The sequence below is a fragment of the Halichoerus grypus genome, chromosome 7 (genome assembly GCF_964656455.1).
Source record: "Halichoerus grypus chromosome 7, mHalGry1.hap1.1, whole genome shotgun sequence".
NCBI lineage: Eukaryota > Metazoa > Chordata > Mammalia > Carnivora > Phocidae > Halichoerus > Halichoerus grypus.
The window spans coordinates 70,232,786-70,257,181 of NC_135718.1; the positions used below are offsets into that span (position 1 = coordinate 70,232,786).

At 41.3% G+C, this 24,396-nt stretch overlaps 1 protein-coding gene across 1 annotated transcript in view; it reads right to left on the reverse strand.

Moving 5' to 3' along the window:
• The window catches only part of PCNX2 (pecanex 2), a 304,655-nt gene that overhangs the window by 103,409 nt on the left and 176,850 nt on the right, over positions 1-24,396 (reverse strand). The window contains exons 20-21 of the mRNA XM_036102955.2: positions 23,793-23,934; positions 19,586-19,763 (exon numbers count right to left, since the gene is read on the reverse strand). Of these exons, the coding sequence (XP_035958848.2) occupies positions 19,586-19,763; positions 23,793-23,934 (320 nt within the window). The remainder of the gene's footprint in view (positions 1-19,585; positions 19,764-23,792; positions 23,935-24,396) is intronic.

The window sequence follows — 24,396 nt, forward strand, 5'->3', positions numbered from 1 at the left end:
TTCAGCACAGAGATGGAAAGTATATAAGGAAGACTCAAACAGAAATGATGGAAATGGAAACACCATAACAGAGACATAGAATGCTTTCAGCAAGCTCATCACACTAACACAGTCAAGGGAATGACTGATGAACTTGATTATAAGTCAACAGAAATGACCTAAATTGAAACACAAAGATAAAACTGAGTGAATTCAAAAAAGAAAATATTCTTACACTAAGCACACACACACAAAAAAAAATGGATGAAAGACCTAAATGTGAGACCTGACACCATGAAAATCCTAGGAGAGAACACAGACAGTAACTTTTTGTACATCAGCTGTAGCAATTTTTTTTCTAAATAATTCTCTGACGCAGGGGAAATAAAAGCAAAAAATAAGCTGGGAATATATAAAAATAAAAGCCTTCTGCAAAGTGAAGGAAACAATCAACAAAACTATAAGGCAATCTATGGAATAGGAATAGAGATTTGCAAATAACATATCCAATAAAGGATTAGAATCCAAAATATATAAAGAACTTATAAAACTCAACATCCAAAAACCAAATAGTACAATTAGAAAATGGGCAGAAGACATGAAGACGTTTTTCCAAAGAAGACATCCAGATGGCCAACAGACACATGAAAAGATGCTCAATATTACTCATCATCAGGGAAATGCAAATCAAAACCACAATGGGATATCACCTCACACCTGTCAGAATGGCTAAACTCAACAACACAAGAAAAAAATAGGAGTTGACAAGGATGTGGAGAAAAAGGAACACTCATGCACTATTGGTGGGAATGCAAACTGGTGCAGCCACTGGGGAAAACAGTATGGAGATTCCTCAAAAATTAAAAATAGAACTACCTTACAATGCAGCAATCACACTATTGGGTATTTACCCAAAGAATACAAAAACACTAATTCAAAGGGGTACATGAACCCCTATGCTTATAGCAGCATTATTTACAATAGCCAAGATATGGAAGCTGCCTGAGTGTCCACTGATTGATGAATGGTTAAAGAAGATGTGGTATGTATATATAATAGAATATTATTCAGCGATTAAAAAGAACAAAATCTTGCCATTTGCAATGGCATAGATGGAGATAGAGAGTATAATGAAATAAGTCAGTCAGAGAAAGACAAATACGATGATTTCACTCATATGTGGAATTTAAGAAACAAAACACATGAGGAAAGGGAAAAAGAGAGAGACAAATCAAGAAACAGACTCTTAACGGTAGAGAACAAACAGATGGTTGCCTGAGGGGAGGGGGTAGGGGATGGGTGAAATAGGTGATGGAGATTAAGGAGTGCACTTGTCGTGATGAGCACCAGGTATTGTATGGAACTGTTGAATCACTATATCATACACTTGAAAATAATATAACACTGTATGTGAACTAACTGGAATTAAAATTAAAAATTAAAAAAAGAAAACATTACTGAGTATCTAAAAGCTGCATAACAGTAGCAAAGTATCTAACATATGTATAGTTTGAACCTCAAAAAGAGAAGAGAAAGAGAACAGGAAAACAAAGAAGTATTTGAAGAAGTAATGGCCAAGAAATGTCCAAAATAATGACAGACACTAAACCATAAATTCAAGAACAGATGACACGGGATAAATACCCAAACAACAACAACAACAACAACAACAAACCCTACACAACTAGGCATGGCCTATTCAAACTGCTGAAAACAACAGACAGAGAAAATCTTGGAGGCAACAACAACTACAAAAAGACACACTACACAAAGAAAAACAACAGTAAAAATTACAGAAGACTTACATCAGAAACCATGTAAGGCAGAAGGCAATGGAGTGACATTATTTAAGTGCTAAAAGTGCTAAATGGAACAACATTATTTTAAAGATTTTATTTATTTATTTGAGAGAGAGAGAGAATAAGTGGTATGGGGGAGGAAGAGGGACAAGCAGACTCTGCACTGAGCACAGAGCCTGACATAGGGCTTGATCTCAGGATCCCAAGATCACGACCTGAGCTGAAATCAAGAGTCAGCCGCTTAACTGACTGGGTCACCCATGTGCCTCTAAATGGAATGACATGTTTAAGGGCGGGGGGGATGAGGTGGGGTAGGACTGTCAAAATAGAATTCTATACCCAGTGAGACTATCTTTCAAAACTGAAAGAGAAATACTTTCTCAGACAAACAAAACTGACCCAAGTTCATGGCCTATAGACCTACACTAAAAGAACTCTTCAAAGAAGTTTAGGCACAAGAAATGTGATATAGTTCAGAAACATGGATCTACACAAAGAAACAGGGATCAGAAATGGAGTAAGTGGCAATAAAATAAAAATAAAAAATAAATGTTTTTCTTATTTTCAACTGCTCTACAAGAGCACTTTTGCTCTAAAGCATAAATAGTAACACTGTATTATGTGTTTATCGCATATGTAAAACCAAATGCATGACAACAGCATAAAAATGGGAAAGGGAACTGTTGAAATTCCCTCCCCTACACATGAAGTGGTATAATATTTGAAGGTACATTACTATGTACATATATAATGTATATATACATATAACATATATATTACAATGTATATATATAATATAAAAATATTATATTTTTAATATAAGAGCAATGACTTAAAAATAAGAGGCATAAGTAATAAGTCAACAGAGAAGCAAAATGGAATTAAAAAGTAGTTCAAAGTGACATCTCTCCAAGTTCTTCCTGCGACCCTTCTGCCCACTGCCTTAATTAGTTGCTCCTTCTGGGGGTCCCCACAATCTGTGGCTTATAACTTCAAATCACATACAAAGTAGCACAGCATCCTGGTGACAAGAGCGGGCTTGGGGGGCCATACAGACCCGAGTTCCTATCCCAGCCCTGCCTCTCACTAGCTGTGTGATCTTGGGCATGTTTCACTCCATGGAGCCTTAGTCTTCTCATCTGCAAAGTAGATATGGTAATGGTACCTATCAGAAATTTATTGTAAAGATTAAATGAGATAATCCAGGTAAGTTTTTATGTCAGGACTCAACATGTATTAAGTGCTCAATCAACATAGGTTAGTTTATTTATGGCCCTTATGGCATTGTTTCAAAAGTACTTTAAAGGGGCACCTGGGTGACTCAGTAAGTTAAGAGTCTGCCTTCAGCTCAGGTCATGATATCGGAGTCCTGGGATCCAGGCCCACATCGGGCTTCCTGCTTAGCAGGGAGTCTGCTTCTCTCTCTCACCCTCCCCCCTGCTCGTTCTCTCTCTCTCTCAAATAAATAAATAAAATCTTTTTTTTTAAAAAGTACTTTTTATATGTTTTTATTTCCTTTGTCCCCCATTGGAGTGTATGCTCATTGGCCGCAGACCCTGGGTATTATTTATGGTTGTACACTTATCTTCTAGCAGATAAGCAGTATAGATAGGCACACAGTGGATGTAAGTGTGGTGTTTTCTAGAAAGTGAAGTGGTGCATGAATGAAAGCTTCAGGTGTTTCCCCAACTCGTCAAGTGATATAACCCATGGCTATAGCGAGCATGGGTTCAGTGGAAATGTTCTTGTTCCTTCTTGTTGACATGCCAGATCCTTGCAACAGCCATGGATTTTCCTTATAAAAGAGCTATTTACTCTCTTTTTCCCCCCTGGAGGTTTTAAATGTACATAGCAACCATCTCAGAATCATCAATACCCTTTCTTCAGGCAGAAGCACTGTGGGTTGGTCCATCAAAGTATTTCCAAAACTGATAGGTTAAGGAAAGAAAGAATGGGACAGCCTGTGACCTCAAAGTTCTTGTCCTAAATATGGATGCCTGGTAAAAGACACGATTTGGAATCTGCAGGTTCATATATGTACATCTGTAGCACCAGGAGCCTCCAACCAGTAGAGGATGTCAAATGCCAGTGGTGAGCCTTGTAAGGAAAATGTTGCCTGATGCAACCCAATTAAGTTCTCCCTTTGGGAAGCATTTTAAGGAGGGCACTCCTAACTGCTGAGTAAGGGAGGTTCTCAAAATTCTTTCAGTGAGGAGAGTCTAGAGTTGTCACCTCTCCTGAATTCCCTGAAGCCGCTCACATAGGTTTTGTGTGCCTTAGGGACACATCCCTTCCCCTTCCTGTGAAGATTGATCAGCAGTGGCTCCTCAATTCTCTGGGTTAATGAAGGCACATCACCACTGCCCTGATGGGAGGGACTGCAACACTGAGCCAGTGAGCAGCCTCCTTCAGGAGAGAAGCTGTAGACTTAAAAAAAAAATTGGGAGCGGGCACCTGGGTGCCTCAGTGGGTTAAGCATCTGCCTTCAGCTCAGGTCATGATCTCAGGGTCCTGGGATCGAGTCCCACATCAGGCTCCCTGCTCAGTAGGGAGGTTGTTTCTCCCTCTGCCCCTCCCCCCACTTGTTCTTCCCCCACCTCTCTCTTGCAAAAATAAATAAATAAATAATAAAATTAAAAAATGGGAGACTGTAAATACTTCTTTAACACATTAACAGGGACATATTTAGCTATATACATCTTTGAACATTACCAAATCTATGTATTTTTTATAGTATACTATTAGGAAGCCTGAAGGAAAAAAAGGTGCAACTCATGCATACCAGGCTTGAGGTCCCAAATAGGGAGGAAAAACTGATCCTTACTTCGAAGGTAGAGGTTGAGAGTCGCTGCTAGCATTCATTTCAGCCCTACATCCCTTCCCCGGAAATAAATTACAGTAACTTGCATGGCTTGAGTTAAGGGCAACTCATCCCTTTGATTTGTTGGTGGTGTACTGGGGAGTGGAAGACAAGGAAGTTGATGTGTTAGGCTCTAAATCTCAGCTGAAGGATGTCTGGGGCCGTTCGGGCACTTCCCAGCCATGACATGACACAGTTAGAGCTGGCCAGTTGGATGACATCAGCTCATCACCACTGGGGGAGATCTACAGCTATCGGCAGGTTGTAATTTACCCCTCAGTTTTGCAAGAGGTGCTCAGCTGACTAGAGAACTCAGAGCAACACACTCAGAGCAACACACTCAAAGCAGAGAAGCTAGTGCTGCTGGCCATGTGTTCAGCTAAACAGGATTTATAGGAAGCCAAGAAAATAAAAACATACACCATGAAAAACCCAAGGAGGGAACTCTAAGTGACCCATATGCTCAATCTAAAACCTTCCCTCCTCCCACATACTCCCTTGCTCCTGCATGGTGAATCATCATCTCTCTAGGATAATCAAATGTCATTCAATCACCACATCCAAGCTTAGACTTCATTTTTCAAAAACCAGTTTTCCCATCTCTCAGCTCTCAACTGATTTCCATTAATAAGTGTTGAGTAATCACTCTGACCTGGCATTTTGTTAGATGTTGCAGGAAGTAGAACACAAATAAGCACACCCATGTTCCCACTATTTGAGGAGTTTCCAATTGCTTTGGGAACACGAACATCTTGGACTGTGTTCTTCGTTTCTAGACACAGTGCACAGCTTGTGAAATTTTTCTCCTACACCCCATCCTGGGTGGCAACTACAAGTGAACGCGTATCTCCGAGAGCCTGGAAGGTAGGCTGTGTTTCTGAAGTGGCTTTATCAACCTGTACTCCTCTCTTTGGGCAGAGTGGGAGTGGGATTGAGTTCAAGTCACTTGCAGAGAGAGTGACTTCGGTTAAACTACTGAATAGCCAGTGCACACGAGCAACATTCAACAACACACACACTACTTGTGCTTGACCCTGATCGGGAAATTGGGACATATCAGTACATAAACAGGCAAAGATCTTCGCCCTCATGGAATGTGCATTCTCGTGGGAGGGATAATAAAAGGGTAAACAAGTCAATGATAGAGCATGTTAGGAGGCGGTGAATGCTGTCGGTAGTCAGGGTGGGTCTGATTTGAGAAGGTGAAATCTGAGCACAGCCCAGAAAGAGCTGGTGGAGGGAGTCCAGGGGACATGTGGGGAGGAGCATTTTTAGGCTGAAGCAATGGCCAGATCAAGGGGCCCCACATGAAAGCATGCTTGGCACTGTAGAGGAATGGTAAGGAGAGCTGGATTAACCAGGAAGAGAAGAGGAGAGGAAGTCAGAGCAGTGATGGGGACCCAGTGGTGCTGGTCAGTGGGCTAGTGTAAGAGATTTGGCTTTTGCTCTACGTGAAATGGGGAGCCATGTCAGGGTTCTGAGCAGGGACAAGATTGGTTTGTGTTTTAGAAGAAAAACTCGAGGGACTTCTAGTTTTAACTCCAAATGAAAAAAGATTAAGAGTTGTTGTTCCCACTTTTGCAACAAGAAAAAGTGAAACAAACTGAATATCGATGACTCTTAGACCCATCAGACAACTGATGTCCTGGGGAGAGCTGCCTCTCTGGAAGGGTCAGTGAGACCTGCTCCTCTGGGGCAGAAGCTGCTGGAGCCATGAACTGGCAGGGACACTTAAACGGTGATCCTGGCAAACTCTTAGAGGCTGAGTGTGGACTAACACAAAATTTAGAAGCCCCTGGGCACCACAGTCTCAGGGGGGCCTCTATACTTTCATACCCCAGAAACCCCAGCAGGTTCTCATGGTGAAGAGCAAAGAAAGATCTCCTCATGGGCCTGGAAAGGGGAGGAAATTAGCCACTGTGAAACACGATGGCCCTCTCCCTCCCCTGAAGGATGAAGGGCTCTGCCTGAGCCTTATCCTGGCTAGGCTCCAGCTCACTTCACCTAAAAGAGGGAAAAACAGTTAACAGAGTCAGGGCTTTAAGGAAATAAAGTAAGAATACTACTACCAGCAAACGGAGTACAGTGCATGGGGAGAAAAAAGCTACACAATTCTGGAAACACTTATGAAGGTCCCAGCCCTGAGACACAGGCCCAATAAGAGACTGAGATTTAACTGGAAGATAAAAGAATATCCCCCCCTGCCCTATACCTTACCAGCACACCAACAAAGATCCAGTATAGTAACACTACGTTACAGCTAGTGTTACAGACACAACTCTCTCTGAGGAGGAGTTTATAGGGAAGCCAAAAATCAAGAGGAGAAAAAACAAGGACATTAGAAAAACTTGAAGCCTCTGGGACCTACGGTTATAGCAGACATTAAACACAGTCCCTCTTCTAATCGGACTAACAGAAATCCTCACACTGAAGGCCTGTTCAGTTTCTATTACCTGATACAACATGTCCTGCTTTCAACAAAAAATTAAGGGTGTGCCAAAAGGCAAGGAGAAACAGTCTGGAGAGGCAAAGCAAGCACCAGAACCAGACTCAGATATGACACAGATGTTGGAATGACCACACAGGGAATCAAAAATAACTATGATTAATATGTCTGTAACTTTAATGGAAAAGTAGATAGCATGCAAGAACAGATGTGTAATGTAAAGGGGGAAACGGAAACTTTAAGAAAGGGTCAAAAGGAAATGTTAGAAATAAAAACACTGTAACAGCAACAAGGAATGCCTTTATTGGGCTCATCAACAGACAGGACATGGTGAGCAAAAAATCAGGGAGTTTGAAGATATGTCAAATAGAAATACCTCTAACTGAAATGGGAACAGGAAAAAAAAAAAAAAAAAACAACCAAAATACCCAAGAACTACAGGACAATAAGGAAAGGTGTAACATATGCATAAGTGCAATACCAGAAAAAGAAGAAAGAACAGAATATATATTTAAATAACAGCCAAAAACTTTCAAAATTAATGACAGACATGGAAACCCAAACCCAGAAAACTGAGAGCGCCAAGCAAGACTGAACACACACACACACACACACACACACACACACACACACACACAAACACACTCCTAGGCATGTCATATTCAGGCTTCAGAAAGCCAAAAAAGAGAAAAATCTTGAAACTCAGAAGGAAAAAACATCTTGCCTATAGAAGAACAAAGAAATTGGAGTAGATTTCTCATTAGAAATTATGCAAGCATGGAGAAAGTGAACTATATATTATTAAAGTGTTGATAGAAAAAATCCTGCCAACCTGGAACTCTACAACCTACAAAATTATTCTCCAAAATTGAAGGGAAAAAAATAAAGATTTTGTAGATGAAAACTGAGGAAATCCATTACCAGCTGACCTTCCCTGCAAGAAATGTTAAAATTTCTTCATGCTGAGGAAAATGATACAGGCCAGAAACTTAAACCTATATAAAGTAAGAGCATCAGAAAAGAATAAGTGAAGGTAAAAGAAAATATTTTATTATTTTTATTTTCAATTGATACAAACTATAACTTTGTTTAAGGAAATAATAGGAATAATGTATTGGGTGATTTTAAAATATGGGTAAGGAAATGAATAACTTCAATGTCAGAAGGAACAGGAGGGAGAAATTGAAAATACTCTGATAAAAGGTACCTGGGTTAGAAAGTGAAGCAATATAGTGCCATTTGATGATGGATTTAGAGTAGCTTAAAATGTACATTATAGGCTTACACTTCAGAAAACAGGAAGAACACATCTTGCTCCTATTAAATACAACTGAAAATGTTGGAAATGGTTTATTACATAAACCTAGGACGACTCTGGAAGTTGAAGAGAAAAGGGGAAACCAGCTAAAAACCCTGTGATCTGGGGAAAGAAATGGTAGTGAGTCCACTGGATTTTTCTTTTGACCACGAATTTTGCAGATTTAGAGCTAAGCAAGCCAGCAACTCAGAAATGGCAAGAGGCATAGACCTAAAAAATCAAAAATCAAAGTAAAAATAAAGTCTGCTTTCTCCATTCAAATGACCAGAAAAGGGGCAGCCTAGTAGGACAGAAGAATTTAATAAATAACCTCTCTACTCGAGCCAAACACCACAGCAGATCTTAAAAACACACTATTAGTAGAATTAAAAGACAAGCCCAGAAAGCATATAACTAATAAAGGACTTGTATCCACAATATGCAAAGAACTCTTACAGTTAGCAATAAGAAAATAAACCAATTTAAAAATGGGCAAAAAAATCTGGACACTTCAATAAAGATATACAGTCAGTAAGTAAGTATATGACAATACCAACATCATTTGTCTTTAGGGAAATGAAAATTAAAATGAGATAGCACTGTAAATCTACTAGAATTGCTAAAATCCAAAAAACTGACAGCTTAAATTGTTGAGATGAAGAACAACAGGAACTCTCATTCATTGTGGCAACAATGCAGAACAGTAAGGAGTACTTGGAAGATAATTTGGCGGTGTTCTATGAAGCTAAACTTACTTTTATACAATTTAGCAATCATGTATTTATCTAACCTAATTGAAAGTGATGTCTACACAAGACCTGAAGACAAATGTTCATAGCAGCTTTATTCATAATCACCAAAAACTAGAAAAGACCAAGATTTCTTTCAATCGGTGAATGGATAAACATCCATACAACGGAATACTATTCAGCAATAAAAAGGAATGAGCTATCAAGCCAGAGCCATGCAAAGACACAGAAAAAATCACTAATGTATATTGCTAAGCAGAAGAAGCCCATCCAAAAAGGTATATGATTCCAATTACATGACATGCTGGAACAGGCAAAACGAAAGCAGTGGTAAATAAATACATCACTGGTCTCCAGAGTTTGGGGGAGGGGAGGAAGGACTGAGTAGATGAAGCACAGGGGATTTTTTAGGGGAATCAAACTGTTTTGTAAGATATGCTAATAATGTATGCATGACACTATATATTTGTTAAATTCCATAGAAATTTATAATGTGAGAAAATGGCAATGTATGCAAAATTTTCTTTAAAATGACCTAGGAGATTGGGGGATCCCCAAGTGGAATGCAATGTAGTTGTCATATAAATATATGAAACAACCTCACTATGGGAGGTGGAGGAAGAAGGTGCTGACTCAAGTAACTCTGAAAATGATTGGAATCTGTAAGACTAAAAGCAAAAAGGAACAGCACTGCACATGAGCACTGTGCCCTAGTTGACAAGGTTGTTTCCCATGGGGTGCAGGTTAACCATTAGGAAACTACTATACAAGCACACTAGAAGTGAACAGTTAAGTAAATGGATGACAGATGGTAGAAGCCAGGTTCCTCACTGATGGAGTGGGAAGTAACAGTAAGCAAGGGGAATTGGCCAGAATGATCCCTGTGGTCATGGATTCGACTTGAAGGTATCAGTATGAACTCCTGTTTAGCTTAATGTAGATACAGGGGGTTACATACAGAATTATCTCTAGATATGTGTATATACATGAGCATACACACATATATTTCCTTGCTCTGTTGGCTGAGAGTGCCTGGAATCAATGACACTCAAGTATCAAGAATGCACCTTGAGCCCAGATTTTGGTTTCTAAGTACCATTCCCTAATGAAAGGAAGCAGGACTCCCTTGGAGAAATGGCAAATTTTAGGACTGGGGCAGGAAATATGCAAGACACACCTAGAACATCTTACAGGAGGTAAGAAAGTGCTAATACACACACCCACACACAATGGGGCTATGTCAAAGGGACACAAAAGTCAACTGAAAGAGCCCCAAATAATCAAAATAGCAACAAGATGAGTAAAATAATATTGTATTATTACCCAAAGTATGAAACAAATATCTATGAGCCCATACTGATATAAAAACTAAGTAGATAGATGATAAATAGGCAAATCTCTCATGCAGAAAAGTCAAATAATTTTCAAAATAAATCAAATAATTTATTATTGCTTCCATTCCCATCAAGGAAGTAGAGCATAACTTCCTACTCCTTAAATGTGGACTACACATAGTGATTATTCCTCCTAAGAATACAATCTAGAAAGATTCACAAAAGTGGAATCTTTACAGTGGAAAAACCTCAGCCAGGTGATGAAAGTCAACATCAAGTTATGCTGCTAGCATAAATCCTTGACATGATGTGATGAGAACGGCACTGTACCCTTGTCCTCCTCCTTCCCCAAACCTATCACTCCAGTCTTATCAACAGAAAAGCATCACACAGACTCTAACAGAGAGATATCTTACAATATACCTGACCAAGACTCCTCAAAACTGTTAACTTCAAAAACAAAACAACAGAACGATCACTGCCAAGAGGAGCCTAAGGAGACAAGGCAACTAAATGCAGTATGGTATTCTGGGTGGAACTGAAAAAGGACATTATAGAAAAACTAAGGAATTTGATTAAGGATGGACTTTAGTTGATAACAACAGATCAACTTTGGTTCCTTAATTGGGACAAACGTAGTATACTAATACAAAATGTGAGTAATAGGGAAACAGAGTATGGGGTATATGGGAACTCTGTACTATCTTTACATCTTCTCCATGAACCTAAAATTATTCTGAAATAAGTTTATATAAAACAAACTCCTCTGGCCCCTCCATTGAGAACAGGGTGGAGGGGTGGTGGTGGAGGCAGGTAGGCCTGTTGGAAGGATGGGGAGGCTGACACCAAAGTGGCAGCAGCAGGTGGTGAAAACTGAAAGAGACTGGGTGTATTTTCAAAGGCTGATCTCTGAGTAAGAACCGCAGAAAGCAATTGGAATTTTAGAGTGCTTGAGGAGGAAACTTAACTCTTTTCTGTTTGTAGCTAATTTGTTTCCCCCACCAAACTAAACTCTACAAGGGCATTTCCCCTGAAGCACCTCCATTCCTTAGGCAGCATACCTAGTAGACACTAAATAATTATTGCTGAATCAAATTCTCCATGCCGTGTGATGAGATCCTGCATGCCCCCTTCCTTCAGTTTGGGCACAGCACCTCCCAGAACACCGATAACATACAAGCAAATGTAACTCTCCCCTACTTATCTTATCAAAGGACACTTTCTTTTAAAAATCCACCTAATTGGGGTGCCTGGGTGGCAAAGTGGGTTAAGCATCCAACTCTTGGTTTTGCCTCAGGTCATGATCTCAGGGTCGTGATCTCAGGGTCATGAGATCAAGCCCCATGTTGGGCTCTGCACTGGGCATGGAGCCTATTTAAGATAGGCTCTCTCCCTCTTCCTCTGCCCCTTCCCCCAACATGCATGTGCACGTGCTTGCTCTCTTTCTCTCTCAAATAAGTAAGTAAATAAATAAATAAAATCCACCTAAATAACTTTCAGATTGATTGATATTTATATTTGCACTGTAGAACTTATTGATGAGTCCCACAACCCAGCGAACACTGAAGGCCAGTAAGATTTTCTTTTAGGCCAGTAAGATATTTTTAAATTCTTTTTTACACTCCTGATCAATCCCACCATTTGAGTTGAATGCTTAGCAAGAGATGTTATTCTGGTTGCCCAAACTGCCTGCATCAGTTTTACCTGTTGGTATAATGGTTTTTTATTCAATTAAATATTGTATAAGCTGATGCAATATGAGTACAAACAATATGAGTACAAATGGAAGAGGGGTGTTTCTATCACAGCAAAGTTGAATGCTGATGACTTGAGGAAGACATCTCTAAAACTGTGGTGGATTTAGGTATGAATGAGAAGAGATTTGGGAACAAAGAAAATATGAACTGCTCTCAGACTGTTTCACAGGTAACTTTCACTTCTCACTTCAAGTAGAATTTTAAAGATCAGAAACGGGAACGGAACACCCTAGAAAGCACATAATGGGCATGGTTCATGGAATAAGACCAAATAGTCCTCATTCTGTAGATTCCTACTTAAAGAAAAGGCTTTAAAAGACTGCTAATAAGAGTTCAGGTATAAGTTTTATGCTATTATAAAATTACAAGGTAGGCATGTAGGTATCATTTATTATCATTTCCTGCTTAAGGTTTTCAGTTAGCCAACCAACCACCTGCCAGATTCAGTTGAATTTAAAGGTTCTACTGGACTGTGATCCTTCTGCCCACTCGTTCCCATTCTTTTTCTCTCTCACCATTTCCTCTTCATCTATACTTTGAAGTGATAACCAGGATGCTAGTAGGTGATCCAGATAGATTTCCTATAGAAAGTTGCAAAGGATTTGAAAGTTTTATCACAGCAGACTTCATTTCCTTGAAGACAGGACATTGTAGGGCATAAAGAATGCTCCAGGCCTTATGGGTTGATGTTATTATGGGAGTTAGTCTTGTCTAGTAGAGAGGAAACTGTGAGATGACCTTGCTGAAGTTTCCAGAGTTCTGAAAAAGATGAGTAAACCTGAAAATCCCATTTCCTACTTGCTTACCATTATGCTGTATGCTTGTTTCAAGAGTCACTTCTCATACCTATTTCCTAAATGCTGGTCATCCCTGGGGGCACCTGGGTGGCTCAGTCGGTTGAGCATCTGCCTTTGGCTCAGGTCATGATCCCAGGGTCCTGGGATCGAGCCCCGTATCGGGCTCCCTGCTCTTCGGGGAGCCTGTTTCTCCCTCTCCCTCTGCCTGCCGCTCCCCCTGCTTGTGCTCTCTCTCTGGCAAATAAATAAATACAATCTTTATAAATAAATAAATAAATAAATAAATAAATAAATAAATAAATAAATCCTGGTCATCCTTGTTGGAAGGAATGTAAATCTTTTCGAAGGATTCTGTGTTGAGACTCTTTCATGTAGATGCTATCCACCCAGCAATTCCCATCATGGGAATCTATGTTTCTGAGACACTAACACCAGGATGTTAGTTTTGATCATTGCATGGCTGGATGCAGTAGCATCAGACACTTCTTGTCTAGCCTCTTTCTTCCCCCCCTGACTCTCAGACTAAGTCTGGTTAGGACTCAAGGAGGGGCAAGAAGTCTAGGCTTCATTGACTAGGGGACACACATACCTCTGGCCATTGTTCTTGGTTCATGAGTGAACACATGACACCAAAGTTGTCAATGAGACTCGCCCCCAGAACATTGGCTGAAGTTATGAGGAAAGATGCTTTCTCTTTTTTCGGGGATTATTGGGGTGTGAGAATGCTGTAAATCTAGAACTGCTAGTGACCATGATTACACCCATGTGGATAGAGCCGATCTCAGGATGAAGCCAACAGAGGAGAGAAGGATAGCCAGCATGTGGATGCGAAGGGGAAATAAGAACAGAATTTCAGTGCCATCAATTAAGCCTCTGGATCACCCAATCAGTTATGTGAACTATTAAAATCCCTTTTTTCATTAAGCCAATTTCATGTAGGTTTCTGGAGTTCATGAACATAGAAGTCCCAACTACCACAGAAAAAAAATCTGTAAACAAACTTAATGTTTATCAGTAGGGGAAGAGCTAATCAAATTATGATATGCACTATGGAATACTATGCAGGCATCAAAAGGAGGAGGCCACATTAGATGTACAGTGATGGAAGTTCTCTGAGATATATTTTTAAGCAACAAAGCGAAGTAAAAAATGTGTAAAGAATGATCCTATTGAAATTTGTGTGTGTGTGTGTGTGTGAATTTGTAGGAAGACAGAATAGAAGGAATTATTCTGAAATGCTTACCATGGTTATCATTAGAGAGAGGAGGGGGTTAAGAAGTGAGGCATGTGTATAAGATAGACATTCTTTGTATATTTCCATTATTTTTCTAATTTTATCATAATGAGCATATATTTATGCATTACTTACTCAAAATTAAAACACTTAAATAGTAACAAATCCCGTTCTCAAGGTCATCACTTTTGGTCCTCATTGCTTCTCATTCCACAATCGAGCAACCAACATTCTTTCCCCTCAGTTGTCTTTCCCCCCTTGTTAGTGGCAGCACTAGTTACTAGAGGAGTGATCTGAGAGCTCCCAGCCGCTGCTCGTCCTCCCACAGTCCACTTCCCCGGCGTCCCAACGGTCACCAAATTGATCAGCTCCACCTCCCAGACTCCCCCGGGATTGTCCCCTCCTCTGTCTCACTTCTGCCACTGCAGTTCAAGCTCTCATTATGAGTCGCCTGAATGAGCATGCTCCTCTCCTACCCAATTTCCAAGACTCCAACTCCCACAAAGAGATGTTTCTAAAATGCGTTTCTGAGCCTCTTACTCCTCACTTAACAACCTTCAGCCAACGAAGGAATGAAGTCCAAACCCTGACACACGGCCTGCTCAGCCCTTTTTGGTCTGACTTAGACACCCACCGCTTCATCCCTCCCCACTCTCCCCACCATGTGTTCACGCTTGCCAAGGGACTTGCGGTTCCTGGGACATGCCCAACTCTCTTGCTTCTGTGACTGCACATGCAGTTCCCCTGGCACAGATCACTTTTCCCTGCTTTCCTTGCCTGACCCACTCTCTCCCTCTTCAAAGATCCAGGGAATAAGCATCATTGCTTCCAATTCTCCTGGGTGGGACTGGGTACCATTTTTACGTGCCCTCTTGAAATCCTCTGCCATGGTCACCTTCCTTATCACACTTTATTTTTTATTTATTTATTTATGAGAGAGAGAGAGACAGAGTGAACGGCGGGGAGGGGCAAAGGGAGAGGGAGAAGCAGACTCCCTGATGAGCAGGGACCCCACGCGGGACTTGATCCCAGGACCCTGAGATCATGACCTGAGCCGAAGGCAGATGCTTAACTGAGTCACCCAGGTGCCCCATTTATCACACTTTATTGTAATTATCTCCTTATCTTTGTGCCTTCTTTCTAGAGTCCCCAAGTGCGGGAGGCATTGTCACCAAGGAAAGCCTTGGAGAAGAATCCTGGGCTACCATTTTATAACTGTGAGATCTTTGGGCAATTAACTTACATTCTGTTCCTCTGTTTCCTCATCTGTACCCTGAAGAGCATCCAACTGCAAAGCTGCGGTGAGGATTAAGCATGTCAATTATGTGTAAATCGCACGGAAAGCACCAAATAAGGATGCGCTATCATTCGGATCATTAGTAATCTTTGGGTCTAATAACAACGTCTGGCGCTTAAGGGATGCAAAGTAAATGAACAATTACTCTGTTGAACAAACTATTTTGAACAAGTGCCTCTGTAAAAGGGTGTATTCCCAGACAAGAGGTTCAGTTTTAATGCCACACATCTTGGCTCCATTGTGATTATTCATACAACTTTGTAGAAAAACAGCTTCACCCATTACTGTTCATTTGCTAGATGGTGAGAGAGCTAGCCCCCGGGTTGCACCAATGGTCTGTACGATTTCATTTTGGAAAGCCTGGCAGAATCATCCTCTGGCAGGATTTTTTTCAAGTCCTGCTTCTACAACTAAACATTCCTAAAAATGTCCAGGCAGGATGGTTTCTAGGAACTTTTTCGAGACCGGTGGGAGAGCACGAAAGCAGTCTTGTCGTCTTTGTTCCTGTCACAACCAAATGTCTGCACCTGGAGCATGTCCCATCCCCACCCCCCATCCCCCTCCACCCCCCGCCCCAGGACCTAGACACACCGGAAATGTGAAAAATTAATTACAGTAGTTAATTCCTGAAAGAGAAGGCTGACTGATGGGGCAGAACGGAAAGAAGGAAGGGCCTGAGAATGGCCTGACTTGTCAAAGGGTGTGTGCCCTGAATGTCAGGCAGCTCAGGATGGGATATGCAGGGGAGGGGAGGGGGAGCCTTCTTCCCCTCTGGCCACTCCCCCCGAGCCCAGGATGCCATCACTGTGAATGTCTCACCCTCCACGTCGATGCATGGGTGGTGCTAATTCTTTCCCATTGGGCTCTGTCCCTGTAACTCATTATGTCCCATTTTCCACTAGGTCTGGCAGGCTGCAGAGAAGAGCCAACATCCACCTTCCGGACCTCGGGGGACTCAGGAGTTCAGGCAAACAGAGAGTACCATGCAGCAGGACCCTCTGGAAGCCACCTACTTCATTCTGTGGGCCTTAGTGCTGTGATCTCACTCTGGAGATCATCCCTCTAACCCGGTCTCCCCTTTCTTTCTACACATAATGCCTGAAGCATTAGGGGCTGCTGACTTATAACAATAATGAGTCCCATATTCATGCAGCTCCTCTCTTACAAGGAAACTGGATGCCCTTTCTGTGTCTCTTCATTAATCTTGCAGCCCTCCTGCGGGGTGGGCTGTCCAGTTAACAGTGACTCTCAGTTTAGCAGAATGGGAGCAGGACTGGGGAAAGGGGGTAGAGATGTCTGCACTGATCGGACGGGAGGACACATCAACAGTGGACTTTGATGAGCCTACAGAACAAATAAAATTTCATACAGTGCAATGAATAACCCTGGGGAGCACTATGGCCAGTAAGAACAATATAAGGGGTTTCTAGGAAACATATTAATAGAGACAATTTTTTAAAAGATATATTTAAATGACAAGAAAAGACAGGAAGCATCAGCTGGGATTTGCAGGCAGAATATTTACAGGAAACATTAACTGTGGGTCCGCTCATCGCTTCCACCATCTTACATCATTAATTTCTGTTGGCTCTTTTTTTTCCAGGAAGATCTCAAATGCTTTCTCTTTAACCACATATTTTTATTCTGTTTCTCATTCCAGAAAACGCACTGTTCCCAGCTCTCTCAAGATCAAGGGTGAGCAGGCATCAGAAGGAGTTAGGGATGTGTCAAGACCAACTCACTAGATCGTACACTGATGTTTCTTGCTTTTGTTCTTATCCCCAACCTAAAAGCAAACTATTCAAATTATATGTGCTAATCCTCCCTCAATTAGAGAGAACAGGAATGCGGCTACTATAGCTGTGTCCGAAATTATTAGTGTTTGAACTGGTACTTCAAAAAGATTACGGCAAGTGAAAGTCAAATGCCAGCAACGAATAAGTTTGTCCGGGTTTAGGTTTCAGACTGTGTCCCATCAGGTCCCACCCTCCTCATCACGCAGAGGATGGCACCAGGTGTCAGCAGGGAAAGGCCGCCCGTGTTCCGGGAAATGAAAATCACACCTCCTGCTGCAAATGTACAATCTCTTAGAAACCATGCCTTTAAGACTCTTACAGTGAGACCCTCCCTCCTCTCTGCCACGCTTCTGAACACTCCCCAGTGTTCCCTCTCACTCTACAGGACGACACTTAGATGGAGCTCAGTGTGGAAAACCAGCCACACTCCTTCCCATACTAAACAATGTGTAACTTCTGTTTTGATACTTACAATGGCCCTACAAATTCTGCCTGGAATTTGGGAAGCGCATTCTACTTAAAGACTTCTTTTAGAGTTGGAGTAATTACTCCTCTCAACACCCAGGTGAGATTGCTACCCTTCTTTTTCTTTTTTCTTTTTTAAGATTTTATTTATTTATTTGACAGAGAGAGAGAGAGCGTGCACACAAGCAAGGGGAACAGCAAGCAAAGGGAGAGAGAGAAGCAGGCTCCCCACTGAGCAGGGAGCCTGATGTTGGACTCTGATCCCAGGACCCTGGGCTCATGACCTGAGCCGAAGGCAGACGCTTAACCGACTGAGCCACCCAGGCGCCCCCTTGTTTTTCAATTTTATCAGAAACTGAGGTTCAGAAAGGTATATAAATATCACCATGTCAAAATATAAATAATGCCAGTCAGTAATTCAACATATCCGAACCCATTTGGCATCTGTTAATAAGCTCTTACCCCTGTGAGTGGTAAAATTATTTATAATAACTTCATAAATGCTTTAAAGATCATAGGATATAGTTTTACATTTATTATGTGAAATAAAGGGAATTCATATATAATGAACGAAAATAGAATATGAAGCCTGTTATTTGAACCATCAGAGAACTGGGATAAATTTATCAAGACCAAACAGAACTCAGACAAAGAGAGAAGAAATGGTTGTGGGAAAAGGACCAAGGTGAAGGTTCTCGAATACAATGTATGCGTCAGAAGTAATAGCATGGAGCAAGTGAGAAATGGAGGGACTCAGGCAACTGAAAGTTCAGTGTTCAGCCAGAGTTATAAGAAGAAATGTGCATGTCTGATAGGATGACGGTAATTACTCATGGGACATCGTTAGGACAATGTGAGAGTTCTGAGATTTTGTGACCTAAAACAAGCAGAGAAAAAGGTAGAAGGAAGGAAGAAGTAATAAAGAGAAAAATTAACAGAACTGATTCAAAAAGAGGTAAAAAAAAATGAAGTTCAGGAAAAAAGATCTTAAAATTTTAAAAAGTATTAACCAAAAGCGGGAAGGGTTTGGTTGAGTCAAGCTCAGAATGGAAACCTGCAGTTGCCATATTAATGGGGTATGAGGAAGCCAGATGTGAAATGAGTCAGTGTGTCAGGGTTCATTTGCCAAGAGTCGTTCCAAATCCTTTCTCATTTCTGTTTACAAACCTCGGCTTTGTGAGATGCTCAGAATACACTCGGGCAGGGATCCAGAGGATTTTATCCCCCCCCCACTACCATGTTAGACATTATTTCCATCCCCATAAATTTGCCTGAATTGTGATTAGGATTTCTCATTGCCAGTGTATCAATTACAACAGATGAACTCTGGACCTGATAAAAACCAAGAGAATGAAAATACTCCCAGGGACCGGGCTCTCGGGCACCGGGTCAAAATTTCACCTCAAATGCTAGCTAATTTAAAATAAAAAAATCAGTCTGGTCGCTAATCTTTAATTCAGAGCATTTTGAGGTCTAGGGAAGTTTTATAATGAGATTGTTAACAGAGACGAAGATCATAAAGTTTCAAAATTTCAAGCAACACTAATGGCTAACTCATTTTAATTAGTGATTTTTGGCAAATAACATGGCATTTTCATATTCCACGGGGAAATATTCCTAAAATGGAAGCAGGAGTGTGACACGCATATGTAATTCAATTTAATTTCATTCCATAATTTTTTTTTAAAAAAAGAAAACGTTTACAATTCTTAAAACCTGTGACGAGAAGCCCACCCTTTAAATTTTAAAATGAAGAAAACAGAGAATTAACTTGCCTTGCTAAATAAAATGGACACCATGAAGAAATCCAGTAAAAAACTCTCTGAAATATCTTTGTAGTCAAAATGGAAAAAGATCACAGTGAAGCCCAAGTGAATAAACTGGTGAGCTGGGTTACAGAAAGAGGTCCGCAGCAGCTTCATGCCAGCCACAATCATCAGGAAAATGTCCCAGCTGTTGAAAAGGAGAGAAAGGACTTGGTCAAAGACTGCCTGCAAACTATCAGGTGAGTTACAATAGCTACCGTTTCGTGAGCATTTACTGTGCACGGTGCGCTTTACAGGCATGAAAAGCCACGACTGCAGTGGGGCGCTGGGGAGGGGGCTCTGTCATTATCCACATTTGTCAAAGGAACAAACCCAGTCTCAGAGTTTGGGTCCCCTGTCTAAGGTCTCACAGGGCGGAGCGAGGATTGAAACTCAGTCCCCAGGGACTCTGGAGCACAGACCCTTTTCACAAGAGGCAGCTCCTTTCTGCCCCATGATTTTCACAGTCCCCTGTCCTTCAGCAAGGACACAGGGCTCCCTTGCATGTTGTCCCTCTTAGCATCTGCTCAGTATAGGCTTTTTTATTATAAAAGAATCCTACAGAAGCAGTGATGTCATAATAGTTAATATTAAATTCTGAAAAGAAGAAAAAAAAAGCAGTATCTTAATAAAGCCATTTTTGCCTTTACTGTTAATTTCTAGTATTTTTCAGCATATTTATTACCCCCAGTGAACATAAGCTCTCTGAACTCCCTTTTTTTTTCTGCTGAAAATGATCTCATCGACTTTTTTTCCCCATGGCATTGGCCTTTTTAGTGAAGGAACTCACCAAAGGAGTCTGGTAAAGAGATACTAGGGCTTTGCTTTGAGGCCTGGACTCCTGGATGCTCTTGTCTAGGGAGTCAGGTTATTAACCCGTGTAGAGAGCGTGTGTATGTGCACAATTCCAGCAGATGCTGAGGCCAACAGTGAACACTCTACCTACCTTGAGCTTGGAAGGTTAATAATAGCTCAGAAGTGCCTGACAGAGCAACCAGCTCCTTTCTGAGGGGAGGTTTTGCACTTTAGGCAGATTCCTGCCCCCCCCCATAAAATCCTACTTGGGAACTCAAAAGAAAGACAGAAATGGGAATGCTTTCTGGAGAATGGTGGCCCTTAAAAAAAGAGAGAGATATTCTTTTTCTGGCTAAATACAGAAACCTGGAGCTATGCCTCAATTTCCCTGAGCCTAGAAGGATCCTAGGCTCTGGACCTTTACTAGCATTACTATCATCTTGTCCCAGGATGAGGACGTTCAAAAAGTGCTTTTAAAGCCTTTGTATCTATCAGGTGCAAAATTGACATTTTTATTGTCAAAAAGATCTGGTGTTGGCAATTCCATCTGCCTCCATGTGATATTCCATATGACTTCAAACCTAGGGCTGCAATTGTGTTCTCTCTGCCCCAGGATGTGCCCAGTGAGATTTGCTCAAGGCTCTTCTGAGAAAAACTAGCCCTTGATTACATGCAGATTTGGGCTGAGTGGGAATGTTTTCCTATAACTTTGACATAAAGCCTTTAGGGTTCCTGCAGCGAGGTTGAGGACTGCTCCATAACCCATCTTTCTTTTCCAGTGGGCAACTAATGAACCTGACGAAAATACAATATAAAAATATGACTTTGGGTCCAGTTGCCTTTGACGACAGCCCAGAGTACAAGAACCCTGTGGGAGGGGCGCCTGGGTGGCTCAGTCAGCTAAAGGTCTGCCTTCAACTCAGGTCATGATCTCAGGGTCCTGGGATTGAGCCCCGTGTCAGGCTCCCTGCTCAGTGGGAAATCTGCTTCTCTCTCTCCCTCTGCCCCTTACCCCTCTGCTTGTGCATGTCTCTCTCTCTCTCTCAAATAAATAAAATCTTGAAAAAAAAAAGAATCCGGATGGGATACCAAAGCCCAATGACAAGGCATCTCAAGATAAGGGGTATTTGGTATTTTAGGGGAGACTGGTGATTTTTCTGGGTTATTCAGGCCAAATCTAGATTGAGAGTAAACTCTAACTCTCTATGACTATGGTTCAAATGAAGAGCATTCATTTTATGTTTATTAATGATGACTGGTTAAGACTATGGAAGGTCTTAAGGACTGATGTTTATAGCTTTTGTAACATTGCAATAGTAATGGTTACAGTTAAAATCGTTCATAGACAATTGTAGGCTCAGCTGAAGGTTTAATAAAGGCTTATGTAGCAACCAGTGAACATGGCCTGGCACAGCTGCAAAGCACCCACTTCGATCAGGCTGGGAAATATAAATACCTAAAAAGACATCATGATTTACTCACTCGCCCATTTACCAGCCCCAACTCGCTCATCCATCCACCCAGCCTTCTACCCTTTACTAGGGAGTTGGTATTAAAAGTTGAATAAGAAACAGTGCCTGTTATTGAAGACTTCACTACCTGACTATCTGGTACAGTGGTTCTCAATGCAGCCAGGGTGGGGGCGAGGCTTCTGAACTGGAAACAGGTTTCTAGGTGATACTGACATACAACCTCCTGCTGTCCTGCTTGGGAACAGCTGGTCTAGTGGGGTACTTGAAATTATTTTCTAAGCCTTCAGATGGATGCCTCAAGAATACAAAGGAATTGGCAGTTTGGGGGTCTAAGAAGAATAATCCTGCTGGTATCATCTGGGATTTGAGAGTATTTGTAGGTACAGAGCTAAGGTGATATTTTCTGACTTAAGTGTCTGGAAAAAAAATTACAGGGAGATAGAGAGTATTATTACTCGAAACTGGACTCCCTCCAAACTGTTTATTTGACTCTGCCTGATTCCCAGCGCTTGTGTCTGTCCTTTGTCAACAGCCAGAACCGGTGGGTCTCAACCTGCAGGCTTAGATTGAGGTCTGAGTCCTGATGTTGGAAAGCGACAACTTTAAATCCTTTAGTTCATTACCCTGGGGGCAGCACTGGTGTCTTCTTTGCCACTTTGGTGCTGATTGTGAGCCCTCGTTCTAGAAACTGAGGCTCGGCTTTTTTCCGGGAGGTCACTGGGGTCAGCCAACATTGTGCATACTGGAGACACCTGCCACTAGGAAAAGCACTTGATGTTTTGGATGGGGAGGCATCTCCTGGATTGGGTCCCACCCACACTGTGCAGGAGGGCTACATTCCCATCGTCTTTTTCTTTATCCAGTGAGACTGATTTTCATCCCTGGATCTGAAGTCTAGGATTTTAAATACCAAATATGACTTGCCTTGGTCTAACAGAAGTAGGTCTGAACTGCAAAGAAGGCAGAATCTGATAAAGACAGGAAGGTTATACAATCATTTCATTTAGTGTCTGCTCTGTGTGACTATGAATCTACTCAAAGTCCAACAGAGTATTCAAATGCCTTTTATCTCAGCTTGAATCAATCTTTGGCAAATATTAATTAATTTGTCCTCATCACACCCTGAAAGGAGGAGCAGGTTTGAATTATTATGGTTGGGATTATGCATGAGGGTTGACTTGGGTGCATGATGTTTAAGTAACGTGACTTAATAAGCAAATCTGAAAAAGGATCTCTTTTGCATTCTCCTAGTCAAACTTATTTGACCAGCAACTTCAACCTTTTGTTGGAACAACAAATCCACCAATTATCGAGTAGGATTTCCATTTGCAAATTCAGAGTTAACTTTAATATATGAAAGCAGTAACTCAACTGAGCACCGTTAATACTTTGCAAAAACATGGGGGCATCTTGATGGCATGACGTCTCTGTGCTCCATTTTTTTTAATTGGGAGGCTTCTCCGGATAAATGCAGAGAGATCAGTGACAGTGATTAATCTCCCCCTCCCTCAAGCACAAAATGATGGAGTATTCGCTAAATGAAATGACACGAGGCTGTTCATAAAGCTCTGAGCATGATGGTAAGAACTCCAGGAGCCCCCGGCATCATACTGTGCTTCCGTCATCTTATTAAAGCTCACTAAGCTTTTGCAGGAGGATTTTCAGACCGACTGTCATTTATTCACAACATCACTTCAACCACATCTAGCTTCCTTTTCAGCTTGGTCACTCTACAGTAACCATCAAGCTCTAGTGAGTTTGAGTAAAAGACCACCGCGGCCTCCTTGCACGTGGCCAGTAAATCAGTAGATGCATGTTGGCTTCTGCTGCAGCCTGTTTAGAGAAAATTCACTGGATTTTGAAATCACTGTGATTGAAATCATGATGAGAATAAACCATTATCCACTTACTGGGTACCAAGTCTCCGGTAATTGCTGATTGAAAATGCATCAATAGTGAGGGCATTCAAAATTATTGCCGGATACAAGATATATTTTTCAAAATACTGAAGCCAAACATACAGTCTTTCAAACCACATTAAATGGGCGACATCTGAAAGAAACACAAAAACCACTTAGAACAGCCACTGATCAAGTTATTTTTCTTTAAGTGCATGTAATAAGAAGTAATATCCCCCCTTTAGTTCAAAAGCTGCGGATTCAGACTCCAGATACTAGATATGATCTACCAATTTCTTTCCAGGCAGCAACTCTTTGCTTTGTTTCTACATAGATCATAAATAATAATATACAGTAATACAGGCCAGTATCCCCATTTTTCAAGTCAAGTGATTTTTCCATATATAATCATTACTGGGACCAATGAAATAAGTTGTCATATAACATCAAGGCATCTCAGAGTAAGCAAGGGTAGACAGTGAAGGATGAAGGATTGAAAAAACAATCCAGGGGCCCATCTCCTCTTAAGCTGGGGATACTTCCAAGGCTGGGCTCTCTGCTCCCGTTTTATAGTCTTTAAATCTACAATCAGATCCCCAGGCAATAGATACAAATA